Source organism: Dendrobates tinctorius, unplaced genomic scaffold, assembly GCF_039654945.1.
Source record: "Dendrobates tinctorius isolate UK_male_01 unplaced genomic scaffold, ASM3965494v1 ptg000044l, whole genome shotgun sequence".
Taxonomy (NCBI): domain Eukaryota; kingdom Metazoa; phylum Chordata; class Amphibia; order Anura; family Dendrobatidae; genus Dendrobates; species Dendrobates tinctorius.
Window position 1 is genome coordinate 35,057,457 of NW_027361712.1, and position 25,144 is coordinate 35,082,600.

At 44.4% G+C, this 25,144-nt stretch overlaps 1 protein-coding gene across 1 annotated transcript in view; it reads left to right on the forward strand.

Moving 5' to 3' along the window:
* LOC141089224 (taste receptor type 2 member 40-like) overlaps positions 1-25,144 on the forward strand; it is a 29,874-nt gene continuing 4,730 nt past the window's right edge. The window contains exons 1-3 of the mRNA XM_073575546.1: positions 1-57; positions 19,794-19,921; positions 23,843-24,122. Of these exons, the coding sequence (XP_073431647.1) occupies positions 1-57; positions 19,794-19,921; positions 23,843-24,122 (465 nt within the window). The remainder of the gene's footprint in view (positions 58-19,793; positions 19,922-23,842; positions 24,123-25,144) is intronic.

The window sequence follows — 25,144 nt, forward strand, 5'->3', positions numbered from 1 at the left end:
ATGAAATTAAGTGTATTAAAACTGATTCATGACTCCAAGTTAGCAGGATACCTTTTGGTAGCTTCCTGTAGCACCTGTGCCATATATAAAACTCCCCGAACATCACAAATGGGATTATTGCAGCCTCTGACAAGTCCATCTCGTCCTTGGGGTTCTATATCTATACACTTAATTTTTGAACTACCAGTTTCAAACAAGAAATGTTCCATCCTAGTAGTGGTTGACTGACTCACCAAAGCAATGCATTTTGTTGCCTGCACTGGTTTGCCTTCAGCTAAAGAAACTGCTGATCAACATGTATTTCATATTCATGAAGTTCAAGACAAAGTTGTCTCTGATCATGGAGCACAATATACATTGTGAAAGAATTTTCTGGAAGAATTTTTGCACAGCATGGGACATTTATGTCAGCGTATCATCTGCGCTCTATCCCCAATCTAATGGTCAGACTGAAAGCACAGACTAAACCTTAGAGCATCATCTCAGATATTTGCCATTTTCAAGGTGACTGGGTTGTTTTACTTCCTATGGGAGAATTTTCATACAGCAGTTTTCAAAATGCTTCAACCAAGCAAACACCATTCTTCACAAATTTGGATTACCATCCAAGTATTCTTCCTACTAATACTGACCTACAAGGCCATCTATAACCTGTCTCCTCCATATATCTCTGAACTAATCTCCTAATATCTTCCCTCATGTAATCTCCAGTCCTTCCAAGACCTCCTTCTCTCCTCCACATTTATTTGCTCCTCACTAGTGATGAGCGAACGTGCTCGCCACTACTCGTTACTCGCCCGAGTATCATGGTACTCAGTGTACTTGGCGATCACCGAGCATTTCCGGGATTAGTCGTCGGGAACTCTGGTCTCCACCCAGCTTTTTTGGCAGACTTTAGAGACCTAATCACGATGCAGGGATTGTCTGCCAGGCAATGAAATGCCGCAGCCATCTTTGTTGTGGTCATGAAGTGATTGGCTAGCCGCACAGCATCATCAGGGGTATACGATACCGGATGCTGCCCTGCTCGGCGCATTCAGCTCCGGATTTAGATAGTGTAGGGAGAACTGCTGCTGAGATAGGGTCAGATTTGGGGATTTAATAGTCAGTGTGGGGTTCTACCATCTTAAACTACTCAAATCCAGCTAAACCAACAGTCCTTCTAAGGACTAATTCTGGAGTATATAGGTTCTAGTGTTAGGTAGGCAGGGTAGTGTACGTTGCTCTATACATATCAGTGCAAGGCCTGAAGGCACTGTATGTGTGTATATACATATCATAGTGTGGCGCCCCTGAGGATTCAGTTGCCACAGAGGTACTGCACCTCCTCCTGAGGTGTGGTACCCCACCATCCAGGTAGGTTGGAGGCTCCTGACCACGCTCCAACACTTGCATCCCACACAGCACAGTAGTTCAGCAAAGCCACATTGCGGCTCCCTGCTTGGAGTATAGCAGAGCACCTTTGGTGGCTCCCTGCTTGGAACACGAAACGTGCTGGGAGGTGGGTGGAGTTAGAATACATAAAAGAGCGGGAAGGTTTAGGAGTTGAGTTACAGCTGAGTTGAGTGGAGGAGAGTGAGGAGAGAAGATCCCTGGGAGAGATATGGAGGAAGGAGGTGCTGCAGCAGATCTCAGTGACCTGGGTCTGCTGGCACGGAAAAGGAAAGAAAGAGAACGACATTGAACAGAAACCTGATCTTCCATGGGAAGGAAAGACTAGTACGGAACGTAGGAGTAAAAGGGAACAGAGGATGTGGGTTAGAAGAGAACCCTGCCTAGAAGTTCTAAGCGCAAGGCCGGGGCCCGGTCCCCGAGGTTGTATGGATATTAATGGTCCTACAGCAGACACCGGTGGAGTAGTGACCTGTAAATGCACTACTCCCATCTAAGACTTGGGGTACAACAGCAACTTGGATAGTGAGCCGGGACTCAGGAGTAAGGAGTTCCCGAAGCAGGCTACAGCTGTCTGCCGTACAAGTATTGTTCTTGGGAACATCTGTCAGGAGGAACTCAGTACTAGGAGTACTTCACACCAAAGGCGCTATAAGAGGAGACGTTCAGAAAGGCACATGTTGGCGGCGTGTTGGAAGGGAGCGTTCCATCTGACCTGGAGGTTGACTGGGTCCTGACCCGGAGGACACAGCACGGAGGCAGGCACCTGTGTGTACTAGAGACTGTGAGTAAAGCTTTGGAACTGCATGCTCTGGTGTCCTCCAATTATTCCTGCGCTAACACACCCTGTACCACTACATCTGAGTACCAGCTTCTACACCACCTGTGCCTCTCCTCTACCCCTACATCTACACTGCCCTGGGACTACAGCTCCACCTGTGGGGGCTTCACCATCTTGGCTGCAACACACCACCAGTCCCAGAGGATCTGCATGCAGCGTCGGCTTAACATCTCACTTGCCGAATACCACAGGTGGCGTCACGAACTATTCATTTAATCAACTACATTCCACCATTTCAATTCCCCCATTACTTGGGTGCCCAGGGCCATGGACCGGGTCACCGCTGCTGTGACACATCCCACTGACACCGGCCCGGTACCGAGTACCCCACGGCCCTGGGAGGGCGACCCAATTGCATACATCAAGAGGGTCCATTCCCTTCATGTGTTCTTGTGCTGCTGCTGCTACCTGTAGGATATATTGACCGTATATACCTAGCCCCAGGTGTAGTTGGCTTGGAAAAATTTTTTGGCCAGGGATAATAGAGCTTTTTTTATTTCAAAGCAATCCAGAGCCCTACTTTCTTCTCCATTTGCTTTTTGACAGTGCACAATACAGCCAGATCTGTTTCCTAGCACAGGGTGAAAATCCTGCAATTTTAAAGGGGTCCCAAAAATCACTTTTGATTGCGCATAGAAATATTTAATTTGTTTGTGGTACGGTTGAGTAGATTTTTTTTTTTTGAGTGTCTTACACAATTTCTTGACATTATTTTGCTGAACCTCCCCCCACCCCCAACAAAAAGCCACACATTTTACAGTGCGGTATATCTGGGACATGCCTCATCTATCCGTCTGCTAAAAATGTTGGTCTTTTTAGCCCTAAATTCAATTTTGTTTTGCTGTCTGTCACTGTACTTATATACAGCACTATTTAGCCAAAAAAAAAAAAAAAAAAAGGCCACGCATTTGTTGGTGTGGTAGCTCCATGCCAGCTCATATCTGTGCGTGCTCAAAGTTTGGCCAGTTTAGGCCGGTTTTCATTTTTTATCCTGTGTGTCACTGTACTTACATACAGCACTATTTAGCCAAAAAATAAAAAAAATACAGGCCACACATTTATCGGTGTGGTATCTCCATTCCAGCTCATATCTGTGCGTGCTCAAAGTTTGGCCAGTTTAGGCCAGTTTTCCTCTTTTGTCCTGTGTGTCACTGTATTTATATACAGCACTATTGAGCCTAAAAAGCAAAAAAAAACAGGCCACACATTTGTCGATGTGGTATCTCCCTAACAGTCCTCATTTATCAGTGCCAAAAATTTGTTCATTTTAGGCCTACATATTGTATTTTTTTGCAGTCTGTTAACGTACTTATTGACACAAATCTGATAAGGCAAAACACATTTTTACCTACAGTCCAGATAGGTAAAAGTGTGGTTTTCCAGCACACGTATCAAATACAAGTTACCTCCCAAATCAGCCATTTGTAGTGAACGTGTATAATATTCTAGTCCGTTTACAAAAGGCAAGGCACATAGCAAGGGACGGGGAAGTGGACGTGATGGTGATGGTGCAGGCCGAGGCCGTGGGCAAGCTGAAATTGGGCCACCAAAGCATCCACATCTTCTCGCTGGACCTTAGTGTCCAAAGTCCTAGGGGACCGCGGCATGACAGCATTATTGAAGCCAGAGCAGTGTGAAAAGGTTGTTGGTTGGATAGCGGATAATACTTCCAGTTACTTATCCATCCACCACCACCAGCACCCTGTCTTACACACGGTCAAGTCACAATAGCCGTGAATCTGGACCACATATTCCTTACCCTGATCCTCCTTCCTCCCACCATGCTGAGTGCCCTGAGACAACTGATCCCACACTCGGACACTCCGAAGAGCTGTTCAGTTTTCCATTTGGAGATTCGTGCCTCTCGCCCGGTTCACTTGAAGAGGGGCAAGATGTTATTCCATGTAGCAATGCACAAATATTTGAGCAGCCACGGTTACAAGAGGTGGACGATGATGAGACACAATTGCCGGAAAGTCAGGAGGAGGACCAGGGTGGGGAAGTGGAAGATGAGGCGGTGGATGATACAGTAACAGACCCAACCTGGCAGGAGGACATGCAGAGCGAGGACAGCAGCACACAAGCGGAGGTAGGCGTTGCACCACTTCAGGCAGGAAGAAGCAGTGTGGTGGCTGCAGACTGAAGGCGTGCAACCGTTCCCCGTAACACCAACATGATGGAAGTTGCCAGTCCAACTGTTAGTCTTTAAAAAATAACCAGACTCAGGAAGCCCTCTGTCGATAACCCCAAACAGGCCATTTGCAACACCTGTCATGCTAGCATCAGCAGGGGTAGCAAAACTACCAGCCTTACCACCACCAGCATGATCAGGCACATGGCAGCAAAGCACCTGACTTTGTGGGCCCAACCTCATGCTGCAGGAACAGTGTCTGCTGGTGACACCACAGCTTCTTCCACTGTTGTGCGTGCAAGCCAATCCCCTGTCCATGGTGCATGCGAAGATGCCTCCTGCCCTGCACCTGCTGTTGCCCACAGTCAAAAAGCACCATCATCAAGCATGCCCACGTCCTTGTCCCAGTGCAGCCTTCAGTTGTCCATACCCAAGTCATTGGAGCGGAAATACGCAGCCAATGCCCCACAGGCCACAGTACTCAATTCCCATATTTATCATCTGCTTGCGCTCGAAATGTTGCCTTTTAGGCTCATGGAGACGTAAGCTTTCCGCAACATGATGGCAGCGGCCATCCCAAGGTACTCGGTCTCCAGCCACCACTATTTCTTCCGCTGTGCCGTCCCGGCATTACACAAGCACGTGTCCCAGAACATTACCCATGCCCTCAACAATGCAGTTACTGGGAAAGTACACCTATCCACGGACACGTGGATAAGTGCTTGTGGCCAGGGACAGTACATCTCGCGGACGGCACACTGGGTTAACATAGTGGAAGCCAGGACCCAGTCAGACCATAGGATGGAACATGTCCTCCCGATGCCAAGGATTGCGGGCCCTAGGTCAATCAGGGTTGCCCACACTGTGCACAGCTCCTGCACTTCCCCCTCTTCAGCCTCCATCTCTGAAATGAGCAAATCAGTCACAAGCTGTAAGCACTGCAGCACTGCCAAAGCCAAGCAGCAACATTGAATTCTGTATGACTGGGCTCTTCACTTTAACGTTACAGAGGCAACAGCCCTGTCAGGGGGCTCCCACACAACTGATTCAAATTCCAGATGCTCCCTGGCTTAACAGCTGTTAGCCCCTCCTACTTTAACTATTTACAAGCTGAGCATCTCTAACCCCATCTAGTGGGCAAACTAGGGTGCTACACTTTCCTTATCTATATAACAGTGTCCAATGTTAAATACATATAACAGATACAATAAATAGACATTTACATGGCATGTACAATATATACAAATAATGTTAAAGGTAAAGGGTACAAAAGTAGTTTTTACTCATACATGGGGTGTTGGTGCACTCAGGAGAATTTGCACAACAAATTTTTGTGGTCCAATTTCTCCTATTACCCTTGAGAAAATAAAAAAAAATTGAGGCTAAAAGAAAAATTTTGCAGGAAAAATGTGATTTTTTTAAATTTTCTTAGTTCTGTCAAAAACTTCTGTAAAGCACCTGGTGGTTCTGTAAAGCACCTGGTGGTTCAAGAAACTACTGTCTTCTGTGGTAGTTCTGTCAGAAACTTCTGTAAAGCACCTGGTGGCTCTGTAAAGCACCTGGTGGTTCAAGATGCTCACCACACATAAGTTCCTTGAGGGGTCTAGTTTCCAAAATGGTATCACTTGATGGGGTTTCCACTGTTCACGCACATCACATGATGTCCGCTCTCGATTCCAGCCAATTTTATGTCAAACCTTGCTCCTTCCCTTCCGGGTCCTGCGGTGCGCCCAAACAGTGGTTTTCCTACACACATGGGGTATCTGCATACTGAGGAGAAATTGCACAACAATTTCTGGTGTCCATTTTCTCCTGCTACCTTTGTTAAAATCAAAAATTTGGTGATAAATGAAGATTTTTGTGGGAAAAAATTGATTTTTAATTTTCATGGCTCTATGTTACAAACTTATGTGAAGCACTTGGGGGTTCAGGGTGTTCAACAAACATCTAAATAAATCCCTTGAAGGGTCTAGTTTCCAAAATGGGGTCAATTGTGTGGAGTTTCCACTGTTTAGGCACATCTTTAGCTCTCCAAACGCGACATGGGGTCCGCTCTCAATTCCAGGGAATTTTACTTTCAAAAGCTCAAATGGTGCTCCTTCCCTTCCGAGCCGTGCCATGTAACATAGTAACATAGTTGTTAAGGTTGAAGGAAGACTTTAAGTCCATCCAGTTCAACCCATATCCTATCCTAACTTGCCCTAACATGTTGATCCAGAGGAAGGCAAAAAAAACCCATGTGGCAAACAGTAAACTTCACATTGGGGAGAAAAATTCCTTCCCGACTCCACATACGGCAATCAGACTAGCTCCCTGGATCAACGCAATATTAAGGAAACTAGTGTACATACCCTGTTATATTATACTTTTCAAGAAAGGCATCCAGTCCCTTCTTAAATTTTAGTAGGGAATCACTCATTACAACAACATATGGCAGAGAGTTCCATAGTCTCACTGCTCTTACAGTAAAGAATCGGCGTCTGTGAGTATGCTTAAACCTTCTTGCCTCCAAACGTAGAGGGTGCCCCCTTGTCCCCGTCACAGGTCTAAAGGGGGTTTTACACATAGCGATATCGCTAGCAATATTGCTAAAGGGTCACCGGTTTTGTGACGTTATAGCGATATTGCTAGCGATATCGCTATGTGTGATACTTACCTCCGACCAGCTCCCCCGCTGTCCATCGCTGATCGCGCGAGAATGTCTGGCTCCATTTCTCGTTGTCAGCTTCCTGCTGGGGCTTCCTGCTGTGACGACGAGCGACGCTGGAGGCGGGCGGGAGGACGTCTGGATCGCTGTGTGTGAAAGGTGAGTATCGTGCGCTGCGTCGCTGCTGCATCGCTGTGAGATCTTTCTGTGTGAAAGCTCACTAGCGATCATTTAGCGATGCACCAGCGATCCTGACCGGGTTGTATCGCTGGTCGTATCGCTGGTGCATCGCTAAATGTAAAAGGGCCTTAAGAGTAAAAGATCATTAGAAAGGTCTTTGTACTGTCCCCGCATATATTTATACATTGTAATAAGATCACCACTAAGCCTTCGATTTTCCAATCTAAATAACCCCAAGTGTAATAACCTATCTTGGTATTGCAGACCCCCCAGTTACCTAATAACCTTGGTTGCTCTTCTCTGCACCCGCTCCAGTTCAGCTATGTCTTTCTTATATACCGGAGGCCAGAACTGTACACAGTATTCTAAGTGTGGTCTCACTAGTGACTTATATAGAGGTAAAATTATGTTCTCCTCATGAGCATCTATGCCTCTTTTAATGCATCCATTATTTTATTTGCCTTTGCAGCAGCTGCCTGACACTGGCCACTAAATGTGAGTTTGTCGTCCACCCATACACCCAGGTCTTTTTCAGTGACAGTTTTGCCCAGTGTTTTACAATTAAGCACATAATTATACATCTTATTCGTTCTACCCAAGTGCATGACCTTACATTTATCCCCATTAAAGCTCAATTGCCATTTATCAGCCCAAGCTTCTAGTTTACATAAATCCTCCTGTAATATAAAATTGTCCTCTGTATTGATTACCCTGCAGAGTTTAGTGTCATCTGCAAATATGGAAATTCTACTCTCTATACCCCCTACAAGATCATTAATAAATATGTTAAAAAAGAAGCGGGCCCAATACTGACCCCTGTGGTACCTCACTGCTAACCGTGACCCAGTCCGAGTGTGCTCCATTAATAACCACCCTTTGTTTCCTATCCCTGAGCCAGCTCTTAACCCACCTACACATATTTTCCCCTATCCCCATTCTTCTCATTTTATGTATCAACCTTTTGTGTGGCAACGTATCAAAAGCTTTTGAAAAGTCCATGTACACCACGTCCACTGCATTCCCTTGGTCCAGTCCGGAACTTACCTCTTCATAAAAGCTTATCAGATTAGTCTGACAGGAACGGTCTCGTGTAAACCCATGTTGATATTGGGTCATGAGGTTATTCTCCTTCAGATACTCCAGTATAGTAACGCTTAGAAAACCCTCCAGGATTTTACCCACAATTGAGGTTAACCTTACTGGCCTATAATTTCCAAGTTCAGTTTTTGTCCCCTTTTTGAATATTGGCACCACATTTGCTATACGCCTGTCCTGTGGCACAAACCCTGCTATTATGGAATCTTTAAAGGTTAAAAATAATGGTCTATCTATGACTGTGTTTAATTCCTGCAGTACTCGGGGGTGTATCCCATCCGGGCCAGGGGATTTGTCAATTTTAGTGATTTTTAGACGCCGCCGTACTTCCTGCTGGGATAAGCAGGTCACATTTAATGGTGAATTTTTGTTATCACTGATCATGTTATACGTCATGGGATTTTCCTGTGTAAATACTGTTGAAAAAAAGTCATTTAACATATTGGCATTTTCCTCATCCCCATCCACCATTTCACCGAGACAGTTTTTAAGGGGGGCAACACTATCATTTTTTAGTTTCTTACTATTTATGTAGTTGAAGAATGTTTTGGGACTATTTTTACTTTCTCTGGCAATGAGTCTCTGTCTCAATCTTAGCTATCTTGATTTGCTTTTTACAGAATTTATTTAATCTTCTGTATTTAGTTAATGCCTCATCACTACCTACTTGCTTTACTTCTCTAAATGCTTTATTTTTATCTCTTATTGCACCCCTTACAGCTCTATTTAGCCATAGTGATTTCCTCCTATTTCTCGCATGTTTATTCACATATGGTATATATTGTGCACAGGTCCTATTCAGGATTCTAATAAACGTCTCCCATTTTCTTTGTGTATTTTTATGTCTCAGGATATCATCCCAATTAATTGCACCATAATCATCTCTCATCCGTTGGAAATTTGCTTTCCTGAAGTTTAGTGTCCTTCTAACCCCTCTACTACACATCTTATTAAAGGATACATGAAAACTTATTATTTTGTGATCACTATTACCCAAGTGACCCTCAACATATTTGATATGCGGTCTGGCCTGTTGGTTAATATTAGGTCTAGCAGTGCCTCCCCTCTTGTTGGGTCCTGAACCATAGTTGTCAAAAACCTATTACCTTTGCTGGAACTGCAGGTTTCGGCTCCCCAATGTATTTCAGGGTAATTGAACTCCCCCATAATAATTACTTCTCCTTGAGTCGCTGCTTCATCTATTTGCTTTATGAGGATATTTTCTGTTGCTTCCATTATTTTTGGAGACTTATAACAAACCCCTATCAGTAATTTATTATTTTCTCCCCCTCACCTTATCTCCACCCACAGGGACTCTACATTTTCATTAGATTCATATATATTATCACGCAGGATGGGTTTTAAGGATGATTTTACATATAAACACACTCCTCCCCCTCGCTTATTTGTACGGTAATTTCTAAACAGACTATAGCCCTGTAAATTAACCGCCCAGTCATGGCTCTCGTCCAGCTATGTCTCAGATATCCCCACCATGTCATAATTATGCTCCAACAAAATTGATTCTAATTCCTCCATTTTGTTGGCGAGGCTTCTGGCATTAGTATATAGTTAGGTCCATATATATTTGGACAGAGATAACAGTTTTCTAATTTTGGTTCTAGACATTACCAAAATGAATTTGAAACAAAACAATTCAGATGCAGTTGAAGTTCAGACTTTCAGCTTTCGTTTGAGGGTATCCACATTCAAATTGGATGAAGGGTTTAGGAGTTTCAGCTCCTTAACATGTGCCACCCTGTTTTAAAAGGGACCAAAAGTAATTGAACAATTGACTCCAAGGCTATTTCATGGACAGGTGTGGGCAACCCCTTCGTTATGTCATTCTCAATTAAGCAGATAAAAGGCCTGATGTTGATTTGAGGTGTGGTGCTTGCATTTGGAAGGTTTTGCTGTGAAGGAAACATGCGGTCAAAGGAGCTCTCCATGCAGGTAAAACAAGCCATTCTTAAGCTGCAAAAAACAGAAAAAACCCATCCGAGAAATTGCTTTAACATTAGGAGTGGCAAAATCTACAGTTTTGTACATCCTGAGAAAGAAAGAAAGCACTGGTGAACTCATCAATGCAAAAAGACCTGGGCACCCACGGAAGACAACAATGGTGGATGATCGCAGAATAATCTCCATGGTGAAGAGAAACCCCTTCACAACAGCCAACCAAGTGAACAACACTCTCCAGGAGGTAGGCGTATCAATATCCAAATCTACCATAAAGAGAAGACTGCATGAAAGTAAATACAAAGAGTTCACTGCACGGTGCAAGCCACTCCTAAGCATCAAGAATCAAAAGGCTAGACTGGACTTCGCTAAAAAAACATCTAAAAAAGCCAGCACAGTTCTGGAAGAACATTCTTTGAACAGATGAAACCAAGATCAACCTCTACCAAAATGATGGAAAGAGAAAAGTATGGCAAAGGTGTGGTACAGCTCATGATCCAAAGCATACCACATCATCTGTAAAACATGGCGGAGGCAGTGTGATGGCTTGGGCATGCATGGCTGCCAGTGGCACTGGGTCACTAGTGTTTATTGATGATGTGACACAGGACAGAAGCAGCCGAATGAATTCTGAGGTATTCAGAGCCATACTGTGTGTTCAGATCCAGCCAAATGCAGCCAAACTGATTGGTCATCATTTCATACTACAGATGGACAATGACCCAAAACATATAGCCAAAGCAACCCAGGAGTTTAGTAAAGCAAAGAAGTGGAATATTCTTGAATGGCCAAGTCAGTCACCTGATCTCAACCCAATTGAGCATGCATTTCACTTGTTAAAGACTAAACTTCAGACAGAAAGGCCCACAAACAAACAGCAACTGAAAACCACCTCAGTGAAGGCCTGGCAGAGCATCAAAAAGGAGGAAACACAGTGTCTGGTGATGTCCATGAGTTCAAAACTTCAGGCAGTCATTGCCAACAAAGGGTTTTCAACCAAGTACTGGAAATGAACATTTTATTTACAATTATTTAATCTGTCCAATTACTTTTGGTCCCTTTAAAAGCAGGGTGGCACAAAGGAGCTGAAACTCCTAAACCCTTCATCTAATTTGAATGTGGATACCCTGAAATGAAAGTTGAAAGTCTGAACTTCAACTGCATCTGACTTGTTTTGTTTCAAATTCATTGTGGTAATGTCTAGAACCAAAATTAGAAAAATGTTGTCTCTGTCCAAATATATATGGACCTAACTGTACATACACTTTATGTATCTCTCTGTACCTCTATTCTTTCTTAAATTATTAACTGTTCTAACCCCACCCCCCCATGGTCTTCCTCCATACATGAGGTACCGGCGTACTCAGGAGAAATTGCACAACAAATATTATGGTTCATTTTATCCTAATACCGTTAAGAAAATTTAGAATTTAAAATTTTAATTATATTTTGTGAAAAAAGTTAAATGTTAATTTTTTTCCTTCCACATTACTTCTTGAATGTGGTTTTGAACACCTTAAGGGGTGCAGTTTTCAGAATGGTGTCACTTTTGGGTGTTTTCTGTAATATAGGCCTTTAAAGTCACTTCATATGTTAGATGGTCCCTAAAAAAATGGTTTTGTAAATTTTGCTGTAAAAATGAGAAATCAATGGTCAACTTTTAACTCTTATAACTTCCTATAAAAAAAAATTAAGTTTAAAAAATTGTGCTGATGTAAAGTAGATATAAGGGAAATGTTATTTATTAACTATTTTCTGTGACCTAATGCTCTGATTTAACCTCTTAGTGACTGGGCCTATTTTTTAAATTCTGACCAATGTCACTTTATGTGATGATAACTCTGGAACGCTTCAACAAATCCCAATGATTTTGAGATTGTTTTTTTGTGCCACATTATAATTTATGATAATGGTAAATTTAGGTTGATATGTTTTTTGTTTATTTATAAAAAAAATCAGAAACTTGACGAAAATGTAAAAAAATTGCAATTTTCAAACTTTGAATGATTATCCCTTTAATCCAGATAGTCATACCACACAAAAACATTAATAAATAACATTTCTGACATGTCTGCCTTACAACAGCACCATCTTTAAAATGCTAATTTATTTTGTTAGCCTTTTAGGAGGTTTAAAAATGTAGCAGTAATTTTTCATTTTTTCAAGGAAATGTACAAAAATTATTTTTTGAGGGACCTATCCAGGTTTGAAGTGACTTTGGGGGTCCTATATATTGGAAAACCCCAAACGTAATGCCATTTTAAAAACAGCATCCCCCTGATATATTGAAAACTGCTGTCAGATAGTTTATTAACCCTTCAGGTGATTTTCAGGAATTAATGCAAAGTGGTGTACCAGGAATGAAAAAGTGTTTGTTTACCACCTAAATGTCGCTAAGTTCTGAACTGACCACTATATCCGGGAGACTCTAAAGCCCCCGTTACACATAGCGATATCGCTAGCAATATCGCTGTAATATCACTGATTTTGTGACGTAGCAGCAATATTGCTAGCGATATCGCTATTTCTGATACTTACCTCCGACCGGCTCCCCCCTGCTCATCGCTGGTCGCGCGAGAACGTCCTGGACCATTTCTCGTCGGGCGCTTCCTGCTGGGCTTCTTGTGGCGCCGACGAGCGACGCGTGGACACAGGCGGGAAGACGTCAGGATCGCAGCGTCTGACAGGTAAGTAGCGACCCCCGACCGCTGCTATGTCGCTGGTGAGATCTGCCTGTGTGGCAGCTCACTAGCGACGCACCAGCGATCCATATCGTTGTCGGGATCGCTGGTGCATTGCTAAGTGTAACGGTACCCTAAGGCTGCTATTTGGCCATGAACTGCTATGGCAAACATCAGGACCACACAATCATGATCTCGGTGTGTCAATTAGATTAAAGCGGAAGCCCCCATAATCTAGTAACCATTTATTTGATGTAGTCACTTTTGAGAGCAGCAACTATGGGGTTAAACAGGTATGGACGGTGCCAACACTGATCGTTGGTGATACAGCAAGTTGTCAGCTATAGTGTACCGCCGACAGCTCCTGGATTGTCACCTGTACGGAAATGATATTCTCTTTTATCTCAGGTCAGTTTTAAGACGTATTGGCTGTCATTAAGGGGTTAAGGGGCATAAAAATTGTGAAATTTTCAAAATTTTTCCCAAATTTACATTTTTTCACAAATAAACACAAGAAATTTTGAAGAAATTTAACCACTAGCATAAAATACAATATGTCACGAAAAAGCATTCTCATAATCAGTGGGATCCATTGAAGCGTTCCAGAGTTATAACCTCATAAAGTGACACTGGTCAGATTTCAAAATGAAGGCCTGGTCATTAACCTACAAAGTGGCTTGGTGTTATGCGGGGCTTAGGTCAAAGGAGGCTGAAATACCCGGGGCCCCTGCGGAGTCCCTCAAACTAGGGAAAACCCTGTCTGACCCTCAACCCAGGGTTTTTGCTAATGCTGCAAATGCCTGAGCCTCCAACCTTTCCTTATCTCCTGCTCAGCCCTAAGCTGAACCCTCCACCCTCCACCCAGTGAGTTGTCAAACCACCAAAGCCCACACAGTAATGACAGACAGGGAGAACTTAAACCGCACCGCGCCGCATACACACAGGACAATACTGTAATGTGAACAGGGCAAAACAAAGCACAAATATGGGAAGGCGAAAAGGTAACAATGGATCATACGACACCAGATATGAATTTCTCTCTTCTACACCACCTCTCCAGACCGGAACCACTTGGCATAAAACACAAGCTATAATCGGTGACGCCCACAGGCCAGCACGACTATTTAAAGACCGTGGGCATGACCAAACATCCCACCTGATCTCCAGCTAGATTAACCCCCGATAACCTGAGTAAAATCAAGCCGGCGCCACTGAGGCTATAGTGGACGGAGATGGAACTACCGCTGCCTGCCGGACACTGTGGTGTGAATAGCGTCTGACATGACAGTACCCCATCTTCTACGAGGGACCCCAGGGCCCTCAAGACTCATAGGACCCGGCTTGTCCGGATGACGGCGGTGAAAGGAACTGACCAGCCGATCCGCATGTATGTCCGAGGCTGGTACCCAAGACCTCTCCTCCGGACCATACCCCCGCCATTGTACCAAATACTGAAGAGAACAGCGCAGTACTCGAGAGTCCACCACCTTGGAGACTTCAAACTCTAAATCGCCATCTACCATGACTGGAGGTGGCATCGGCGTCGTGTCCACAGAGCCTACCACCTTTTTCAATAAAGCCCTGTGAAACATGTTGTGTATCTTGTATACCGCAGGAAGTTCCAACCGATAAGCAACCAGGTTAATGATGGCAGCAATCTTAAAAGGGCCAATAAACCTTGGACCCAATTTCAATAATGGAATTTTGAGTTTTATGTTTTTAGTAGCTAACCACACCCAATCACCCACACACAGGTCCGGACCTGGCACGCGTCTAGCGTCAGCCACACATTTGTACCTTGCACTCATGCTCAGCAATCGCTGTTTCACACTCCTCCAGACCGATGATAGTTGAACTCCTAATCGGTCCTCCTCTGGGATGCCCCCAGAGCCCCCCTGACGCAAGTACAAAATTGAGGATGGTGCCCATAAACACAAAAGAACGGAGACTCTCCCGATGATTCTTGGCGGTGATTATTTAATGCGAACTCGGCCAAGGGAAGGAACGTCGACCACTCCTCTTGGTTGTCAGACACAAAACATCGCAAATACTGCTCCAGATTTTGGTTCATGCGCTCAGTTTGACCATTTGACTGCGGATAAAACGCCGATGAATGAGACAACTTGATCCCCAATCGTGAGCAAAAAGCTTTCCAAAACTTTGCCACAAACTGGGTCCCCCTATCAGACACTATGTCCGACGGAACTCCGTGTAGTCTGACCACCTCCTGCACAAAGACCTGAGCCAACGTCTTCGCGTTGGGCAAGGAAGGCAGCGACACAAAATGCGCCATCTTCGAAAATCGATCAACCACCACCAGGATGACCGTGTTCCCCGCCGAGGCAGGCAAGTCCGTGATAAAGTCCATTGAGATTTCTGTCCATGGCCTACTAGGTATCCCCAGAGGCTGTAGAGTGCCAGCAGGACGGGTTCTGGGCGACTTGGCCCTGGCGCACGTGATGCAAGCTGTCACGTACGAGACCACGTCCTGCCGGATTTTTGGCCACCAGAAGCGGCGCGATACCAGTTCCAAGGTGCCCCTAAACCCTGGATGACCGGCCAGGACAGAGTCGTGGTGTTCCCCCAACACTTTAAGATGAAGATGAAGGGGTACGACTGACTTATTAGCGGGAAGTCCTGGCGGTACCTCCTCCTGGGCCTCGGCAATCTCCGCCTCTACCTCAGTCGTGAGAGCCGAAACCACTACACCTTCCTGGAGGATGGGTACCGGATCTTCCCAAGGTTCTCCCCCCGGAAAACACCTGGACAAGGCATCCGCCTTGGTGTTTTTAGCCCCAGGACGGTAAGTCACCAGAAAGTTAAAACGTGTAAAAAACAATGCCCTGCGAACCTGCCTGGGAGACAGACGCTTGGCCGACTCCAGATAGAGCAGGTTTTTATGGTCGGTGATGACCGTGACCTGGTGGGCCGCCCCCTCCAGGAAGTGTCGCCATTCCTCAAAAGCCAATTTGATGGCCAACAACTCCTTGTTGCCGATGTCGTAATTCCGTTCTGCAGGCGACAGCTTCTTGGAGAAGTAGGCGCATGGACGCATATTGCTCAAGGACGAGCCCTGTGACAGTACTGCTCCACTCCCACCTCAGACGCATCGACCTCCACCGTAAAAGGTTTAGATACGTCCGGTTGCACCAGAATGGGGGCTGAAGCAAAACGGTTTTTCAGAAGCTCAAATGCACGCACCGCATCATCAGACCAGATAGCGAGATTGGTACCTTTTTTCGTCATGTCCGTGAGCGGTTTGGCGATAGTAGAGAAATTCTTAATAAACTTCCTATAATAGTTGGCAAACCCAAGGAACCGCTGGAGCGCTTTTAGATTATCAGGCCGTTCCCATCGCAGCACCACTTGCACCTTCGCGGTGTCCATTTTAAACCCTGCGGCGGATACAATATAACCCAAAAAAGGCAACTCCTGAACAAAAAATACGCATTTTTCAAGCTTAGCTTAGAGCTTATTCTCACGGAGCAACTGTAACACCTGCCTGACATGCTCTAAATGAGTGTCCTGGTCGCTCGAATAGATGAGGATATCATCCAGGTACACAATCACAAATTTCCCCAGCACATGAGCGAATACATCATTTATGAAATGTTGGAAAACAGCAGGCGCGGTTGTCAACCCAAATGGCATAACTAGGCTTTCAAAATGACCCTCAGGGGTATTAAATGCCATCTTCCACTCATCCCCCTGACGGACCCTTATGAGGTTGTACGCCCCCCTGAGGTCAAGTTTGGAAAACCACTTCACACCAGCCACCTGGTTGAACAAATCAGGGATCAGAGGCATCGGGTAGGGATCACGGACCGTAATCTGGTTTAACTCCCGGAAATCCAGACACGGGCGTAACCCCCCGTCTTTTTTCTTAATGAAGAAAAACCCTGCTGCTACAGGTGAGGATGAAGGCCGGATGTGCCCTTTACTTAAACTCTCCGTGATATAGTCTTTAAGATCTTGTCTCTCCGGACCAGAAATACTAAACATCCTCGCCTTTGGCAATTTAGCCCCGGGCTTTAACCTAATCTCACAGTCATAGGCTCGATGTGGAGGTAGTTCTGAGCAACCCCTCTCAGAGAATATGTCCGCAAAATCCAGCAACGCCTCCGGAAGGCTGGACTTCACGGCGGACAAACATGTGACCAAGCAGTTTTCCTGGCAGAAACCGCTCCACTGAACTATATCCTGGGTTCTCCAGTCAATCACCGGGTTGTGCTTGGACAACCATGGGAAACCCAGGACCATTTGTGCTGGGAGATTATTGAGTACCCTACATGTAACCCACTCAGAATGTAGGACCCCAATGTGGAGTTTAACCTCAGCTACAAACTCAATAATCTCCCCCTGTGGGAGGGGAGCGGCATTAATGGTAACCACGCGAATAGGATGAGGGAGTTTTTCGATCTTAAAACCTGCCATGCGTGCAAACTCCTCATCCATGAGATTGGTGGTGGAACCGCTATCCACAAACACTGATATGGGTAGCTCTCTGCCCGCAATAATAACCCTGGCAGGGAGCATACATTGAGATACCATCATGGAGGATATGCATACGCTCAGTTGGGCCTCCTCCATACCCTCTGAGCTTACCAGTTTTCCGCCGGTGCGACTTTCTTTGGTAGCACAGGACAAGCATTTACATAATGATCTCTTTTACCACAGTAAAAACATGCTCCATGCTTCCTGAACCCAGGAACGCGACGCTGCACATGTGATACCCCAGCGATTTGCATAGGTTCCGTGGGCTCACCTGCAGCAACCACATTTGCACCCCTGCTTTCCCCCAGGGGCAGCGTCTCCTGCGCGCCTTGCCACAAACGGCGATCAATACGAATAACCAAACTCATGGCAGACTCTAATGATGCAGGAGTCTCATACATCAGGAGGGCCTGTTTAACTCTTTCTGAAACCCCATGAATAAACTGATTCCGCAGCGCTGGGTCGTTCCACTGTGTGTCTACTGCCCAACGGCAAAATTCTGAACAATAGTCTTCCGCCATACGTTCCCCCTGACGGAGGGCGCGGATTTTAGATTCCGCCAAAGCCAATCTGTCGGGATCATCATAAATGAGCCCGAGTGCTGAAAAAACATTCTCAACCGAATGAAAGGTAGCAGAGTCAGCTGGTAAAGAAAACGCCCATGCTTGGGGGTCCCCACTCAGTAATGATAACACCAGACCCACCCGCTGAGCCTCATTACCTGAGGAGACCGGGCGCATGCGAAAGTATAACTTGCAGGCCTCCCGAAAGAGGACAAATTTGCTGCGTTCCCCAGAAAATCGTTCAGGCAGCGGAATCTTTGGCTCTGCACCTGCACCAGCAGAAGCCGCTTGCACATTAGCTACAACCAGGCCCTGCTGCTGAACTGCCCCCTTCAACTCGGTGACCTGTAAGGACAGCGCCGCCAACTGGCGGTTTATAGAAGTCATGGAATCCATGGAAAAATGTTGGGCCGATTATAATATTATGCGGGGCTTAGGTCAAAGGAGGCTGAAATACCCGGGGCCCCTGCGGAGTCCCTCAAACTAGGGAAAACCCTGTCTGACCCTCAACCCAGGGTTTTTGCTAATGCTGCAAATGCCTGAGCCTCCAACCTTTCCTTATCTCCTGCTCAGCCCTAAGCTGAACCCTCCACCCTCCACCTAGTGAGTTGTCAAACCACCAAAGCCCACACAGTAATGACAGACAGGGAGAACTTAAACCGCACCGCGCCGCATACACACAGGACAATACTGTAATGTGAACAGGGCAAAACAAAGCACAAATATAGGAAGCCGAAAAGGTAACAACGGATCATACGACACCAGATATGAATTTCTCTCTCCAACACCACCTCTCCAGACCGGAACCACTTGGCATAAAACACAAGCTATAATCGGCGACGCCCACAGGCCAGCACGACTATTTAAAGACCGTGGGCGTGACCAAACATCCCACCTGATCTCCAGCTAGATTAACCCCTGATAACCTGAGTAAAATCAAGCTGGCGCCACTGAGGCTATAGTGGACGGAGATGGAACTACTGCTGCCTGCCGGACGCTGTGGTGTGAATAGCGTCCGACGTGACACTTGGTCCTTAAGGGGTTAAGATGACACTGAAAATGTTTTAACATAAAGTTCAGAAGGCCATGTGTAAATCTTGAGGTCTGAAGTAGAATACCTGGAGAATACTCATAATGAACATTCCCTAAAGATCTGTAATAATTATATGCATCCACTCTGCAGGCTAAGGGGTAATTTATGAGGAACAAGTTATAATTTGACATGGAATGCCACCTGAAACATCAGACTAATTGGACTGGACATTGGGAGGTAGAGTTATATATAGGGACTACGTTTCACGACTTTATAGATGTCCCAGTCGTAACAGAAAAAAGATTTCTAGCATTCATCCTGAGTAAGTAAACGTGTCATAATATTGATAGCATAATAACTAATAAAGCATGCTTGTATGATATGGAAAATATTAATTCTTCAATGATCACTGCACATATAAAGCACAGCCCAACATAGACATTGCTTTGTGGACTTTTGGGCACTTGTGTTCATCAATACAAATGAAGATTTTGTCTATCTATCTATCTAGCTATCTAGCTATCTATCTATCTATCATCTATCTATCTTTCTATCTATCATCTATGTATCTATATTGCTTCAGTTCCTAAGTTGTCTTCATGTGAATCATTTTTCTTTCTTATATTTTTTTCCATCCAGTGTGTTGCTTTCATATATTATTTATCTCTAAGCCAAAGAGTCAATGTGGTCAACAGGATGACATTTGGATGCTATCAATGTCTATCTGTCAAGGGCCTTGAACAGCAGATACTTTTCCTACTTTTCGTCTTATTGCAGTTTCCAGATCTAACAGATAAAGGTTTAACAGACATCAGTTATGGCAGCGACTGCAAAGAAATGCTGATACTTCAGAGTCTATTCCCAAATGGAAACATCCAGTCTACACTACATCCACCGAATCATTGGTGAGCTGCCTATTGAAATTGTCCTATATGGATTCTTAGAACTTGAAGACCAACATTAGAAAGTAATAACAATTATTTGATTTCTATAGCGCCAACAAATTCTGCAACACTTTAGAAATTAGATATGTAGAAAATTTCCGAAACATGCATCAAGAGAGCACTTCCTAAGTAATGTTAAAGTTTTTAGTGTTCCGTTTCTGGGCCTTGGAACTTCTCCATTTAGTGCTTAGGGTAAACCAAAGAAAAGGGTGACGTGCACCATGTAATACATGCAGTGTACTGTTTATGACATGCTCTGGTTTGGCCAGAGAAGTTACGTAAAATGTGTGTTGCTCACTATATAGTAGACCTAGAAAATGGACTGCCACTCTATTCTATAAGGCTGCCGGAAAAAGCCAAGGCCATCTTGTCTTTACAGGACAATCCCTTTAAGGATCATGCCCTGTTGGCTAAGAAGACTAGATTTATATGCATGGCACAAAAAGTAAGAGGTACAGGAGCAAAAAAAAAAATTGACAACATCACCAGATTCAGGAGAACAGTGACAATTTAGACTAGTAAAAAAATGACATATTTATAGAAAGTAACAGGTCCTCTCAAACTCTTAAAGTACCTGATTATTTTTAGTTTTTACACTTTCCTTTTCTCCTACCCTACTCCAAATTACCAAACTTTTTTATCTTTCCATCGACATAAACATATTTGGGCTTTTTTTGTAGAACGATGGTTTGAATGACACCATTCATTTTATAGCATGGTATTGCTGATGTGTTGACCTCCTGATGTTTGTGTCTGTGAGTTAACTCCTACACTCCAAGAAACATATCGATAGGTAATTTGGATTGTGAGCACCAAAAGGTGCAGTGTTGCAAAAGTCTGTAGAGCGTTGTGGATTTTGATGGTGCTATAGAAGTAAAATAATTAAATAATATATTTTACTATATAATGTACTAAAAATGGGGAAAAAAATAAAAAGTACAGTGAAGTAATGAATTTAACATCAATTCCACCATTGTTTTCTTTTCATTGAGTTCAATGAGCGGAAAAATGGCATGACAATATGATTCTCTAGGTCAACATGATTAGAGCAATGCAAGCAGGGCCCCATAGTGCAAAATATTTGGGGCCCCCTTGAGACTCCACGCAGACTTCACCTTAGCCCCACCTCCACCACTTGAACTCTCCACAGTCCCATCACTCTCTCTTGGAAAAACTCCACTTCTCATAATCACACATTAACACTTCCCATCACCAGATCACACATATAGCCAGCAGCTCTGGTTTTGGCCAAAAATTTTATAACAAGGTAGACTCTTTTGGCCGGGCCCTACTCTGCTCTAGCCTATTAAATATTTGTTAAAATATCCAATACAATTCAGGTATATTTTTATTTTTCAATTTTTAAAATGACCAATAATATCACATACAGGGGACAAATACCACCGCACCATGACCAGACACCACATTACCACCAGATAGTGACCAATAATAGCACATACAAGGATCAAATACCACCACACCATGTCCAGCCCACATATTACCACCACAGTGACCGAATAATATCACATACAAGGGACAAATACCACTGCATCATGTCCAAATCATATATTACCACCACATGGTGACCAATAATACAACATACCAGGAACAAATACCACCACACCATAACCAGACCACATATTACCACCACATAGTGACCAAATAATAGCACATACAAGGAACAAATACCACGACACCATGTCTAGACCACATATTACCACCACAGTGACCGAATAATATCACATACAAAGGACAAATACCACCACACCATGTCCAGACCAAATATTACCACCAAATGGTGACCAATAATGGCACATACAAGGAACAAATAGCACCACACCATGACCAGACCACATATTACCACCACATATTGACTGAATACTAATATCACCATAAGTGCCATTATCCACAGGAGATCTGTACTTAGTATGCAGTGTTGGTGTTCAGATAATATAGTGATCACCAGTGACATTATACACAGAAGCTCTGTATATAGTGTATAGTGTAAAGGTAATGCAGTGATCACTGGTGACATTGTACACAGGACCGCTGTATGTAGTATACAGTGTATAGTGTCAGTGTAGAGGTAACACACTGACTCACCAGTGACGTCGCTAGGTGAAGTACTTCATTTTCGCTTTTCATCTTCATCCAGCACAGATCGCCGTCACTTCTTCCAGCCAGGGCTCGTCTCTACAGGAAATAACACAGTTATCTAGAGCACCACTTGCAGAACACATTACTTATTTTTTTCCCAAATTCTAAACTACACCAGATGAAGAAAAAGAGGCGACAGTGTCCTTCTGCACAGTAACAGGACCGCCTCCCCCATTTAAAATAGTATCCTCAAAAAATAAAATGAATACATCACTGTAGTAATAATATACCTTAATTAGCCTCTATGGTAATAATATCTCCCATCCTGGCCCCCATGTGTCTCATTCCTGGCTCCAGCCATATGTTCTCCCATCCTGCCCTCATGAGTATCCATTCTGCCCCCATGTGGTGTCCCATCCTCCTGCCCCATGTGTCCCATGATCCTGCCCCATCTGCCTTCATTGTATCCATCCTGCCCCATGATCCTGCACCATGTGTCTCCATCCTGCCCCATGATCCTGCCCCATCTGACTCCATCCTGCCCCATGATCCTGCACCATCTGTCTCCATCCTGCCCCATATTCCTGCCTCATCTGTCTCCATCCTGCACCATGTGTATCCATCTTGCACCATGTGTCTCCCATCCTGCCCCGGTGTCTCCCATCCTACCTCCGTGTCTCCCATCCTACCTACGTGTCTCCCATCCTGCCCCCATGTCTCCCATCCTGCCCCCATGACTCCCATACTGCCCCTGTCTCTCCCATTCTGAACCCGTGTCTCCATTCTGCCCTGTGTCTCCCATCCTGCCTACATGTCTCCCTTCCTGCCTCTTCTTTCCATTCTGCCTCATGTCTCCATTCGGCCCTGGGCAAGATGGAGACAAATGGTCCATGTGTCTCCATCCTGACAGTGAAACATATTGTGGCTTGCTGCTTTCAATAAAATTTTTAAAAAAACCTTTCTATTTCCTGGCCACACTCCTGCCATGATGATCCCTCCAGGCATTTCAAGCGTGCACTCACCGGCGATGACAATGACATCATATGCCGGCGATGTGCGCGCTGACGTCAGCTGTCAGCCTGGCTGCTTTAACTATTGTGGTACAGGCCTGCGCGGCAATAGAGTAACTGAACCTGCATCTCGGACACAGGTTCAGTTACTGCACCTGCAGAATCCTGCAGCTGGGGCCCAATGAGCAGAAGAGACAGGGCCCGATGCGGGCCCCCTCTGCTGATCGGGCCCCATTTGCCAGTCAGGGTAGTAATGCCCTGATGGCGGCCCTGAATGCAAAACATATAGGAGTCTACTTGGTGTTGCGTACATCAGTCTTAATGAACGGCCTTGCTGGAGTACTATGTGCCTAATACATTAAGAGATGCACAAGGCTTGCTGAATTAGATTCATATGTTAACTGATTAGTGCCCCCACAAGGAGACCATTTAAATGGATAGCAGCTATTAGAGCTGGCTCCGGCTGCTACTAATACAGGTAGATGCTGTCTATGTAACCCCTGAGCATGCTCCATACACCAGTGAGCTCTAATGAAAATGTATGTTACAGGTCATTAAAGGATTAAATCAGACATCTATGTTTGGGGGTTTTTAAGATGTAAAATAGGCATATTCTTCTGCTTCCAAATTGTGATACCTTATATTTATTATTCTGTGCTGTCATGCATCAGACCCTGTATAAGATCTGTCTTTCCTTTATAGTCGTAAAATACAAGTTTAAAGGATAATTATTTATATTAAAATGAATACATTTATTTTTTTCTTTTAAATGCAGTTATACAAATAGAGAGAATCCAACATCTCTTCAGATAGTTTCAGTCTGTGACACCATTTGGTGCATTGCAAGTCTAGAATCAGAACATTTACAGCTCAGTGTCATCTGGAACGAGATACCAAGTCATCCACTCCATGATTCCATCATCCGGAACAAATATACTAGAAGATATGTTCTAGGGGCCAGCTTTTCACAAATATATGTGCCGTTGGCTGGAGATCTACAAAAACCATCACACTTAGTAATTATGATGATCCAATTAATATATCAGTATCAGCAGGTAATAAATTTTCCTCCAAAAATGTTATCATTAAAGATGATCTGCCACCAGTTGAAAGAAGTCATTTAATTCCTGCTGCTCCCCTGAGAAATCTGTTTTTTTTTCTTTTATTTAAATCTGTCGTACAGTCCCAGAGACATGAGCGTCTTCATTTAGAGTGAATTTTTACAAGGATGCTTGGCCCAAAGGATTCTCCGGGGCATGTCTTTGGACTGCTTTACATTACTACCCTAAGAGCAACCCATATATTGCTCATATCTCTGGAACCATAGGGCTGGCTTGGAAAAAAAAAAGAAAAACGTGGAATACTCAGGAGAGCAGCAAGAATAAAATGAGAGCAAGAAGTGGACACTACTGAACTAGTCACAGGTCACTTTATGTGGTAATAACTCTGGAACCCTTCAACATATCCCAGTGATTCTGAGTTTGTTTTTCTGTGACATATTGTACTTTATGTTAATGGTATATTTTAGTCAATATGATTTGCGTTTATTTATGAAACGATTGAACATTTTTCAAACGTTGAATTAATATGCCCATAAACAAGATAGTTATATAAGAAGATAACAAAAACATTTACCACATGTCTACTATATATCAGCATCATTTTTCAAACATAATTTTTACTATTAGGAATTAACCCCTTTCCTTCATTGGACGTAATATTCCGTCCATGTGCCCTGGGCCCTAATTACCATGGATGGAATATTACGTCATAGCGATAAGCGGCGCCCACGTGGTGAGCGCCGCTTATCGCGGCCGGCTATCAGCTAATTATCATAGCTGACACCCGGCACAATGTGTCAGGGGCGGTAACAGACCGCCCCTGACACGTTAACCCCTTGTACTCCGCGATCAAACACGATCACGTGTCCCGGGGTTAAAGGGAAGCATCGGCAGGGAGGGGGTTCCTCCGTGCTTCCCTGAGCCCCCCACGGCAGCGCAATGTGCAGCGCTGCTGCGGGGGGCTCCAATCCTGCAGGTCTCCGGATCCAATATGGCGGCGGGGACCTCCGGGGGGC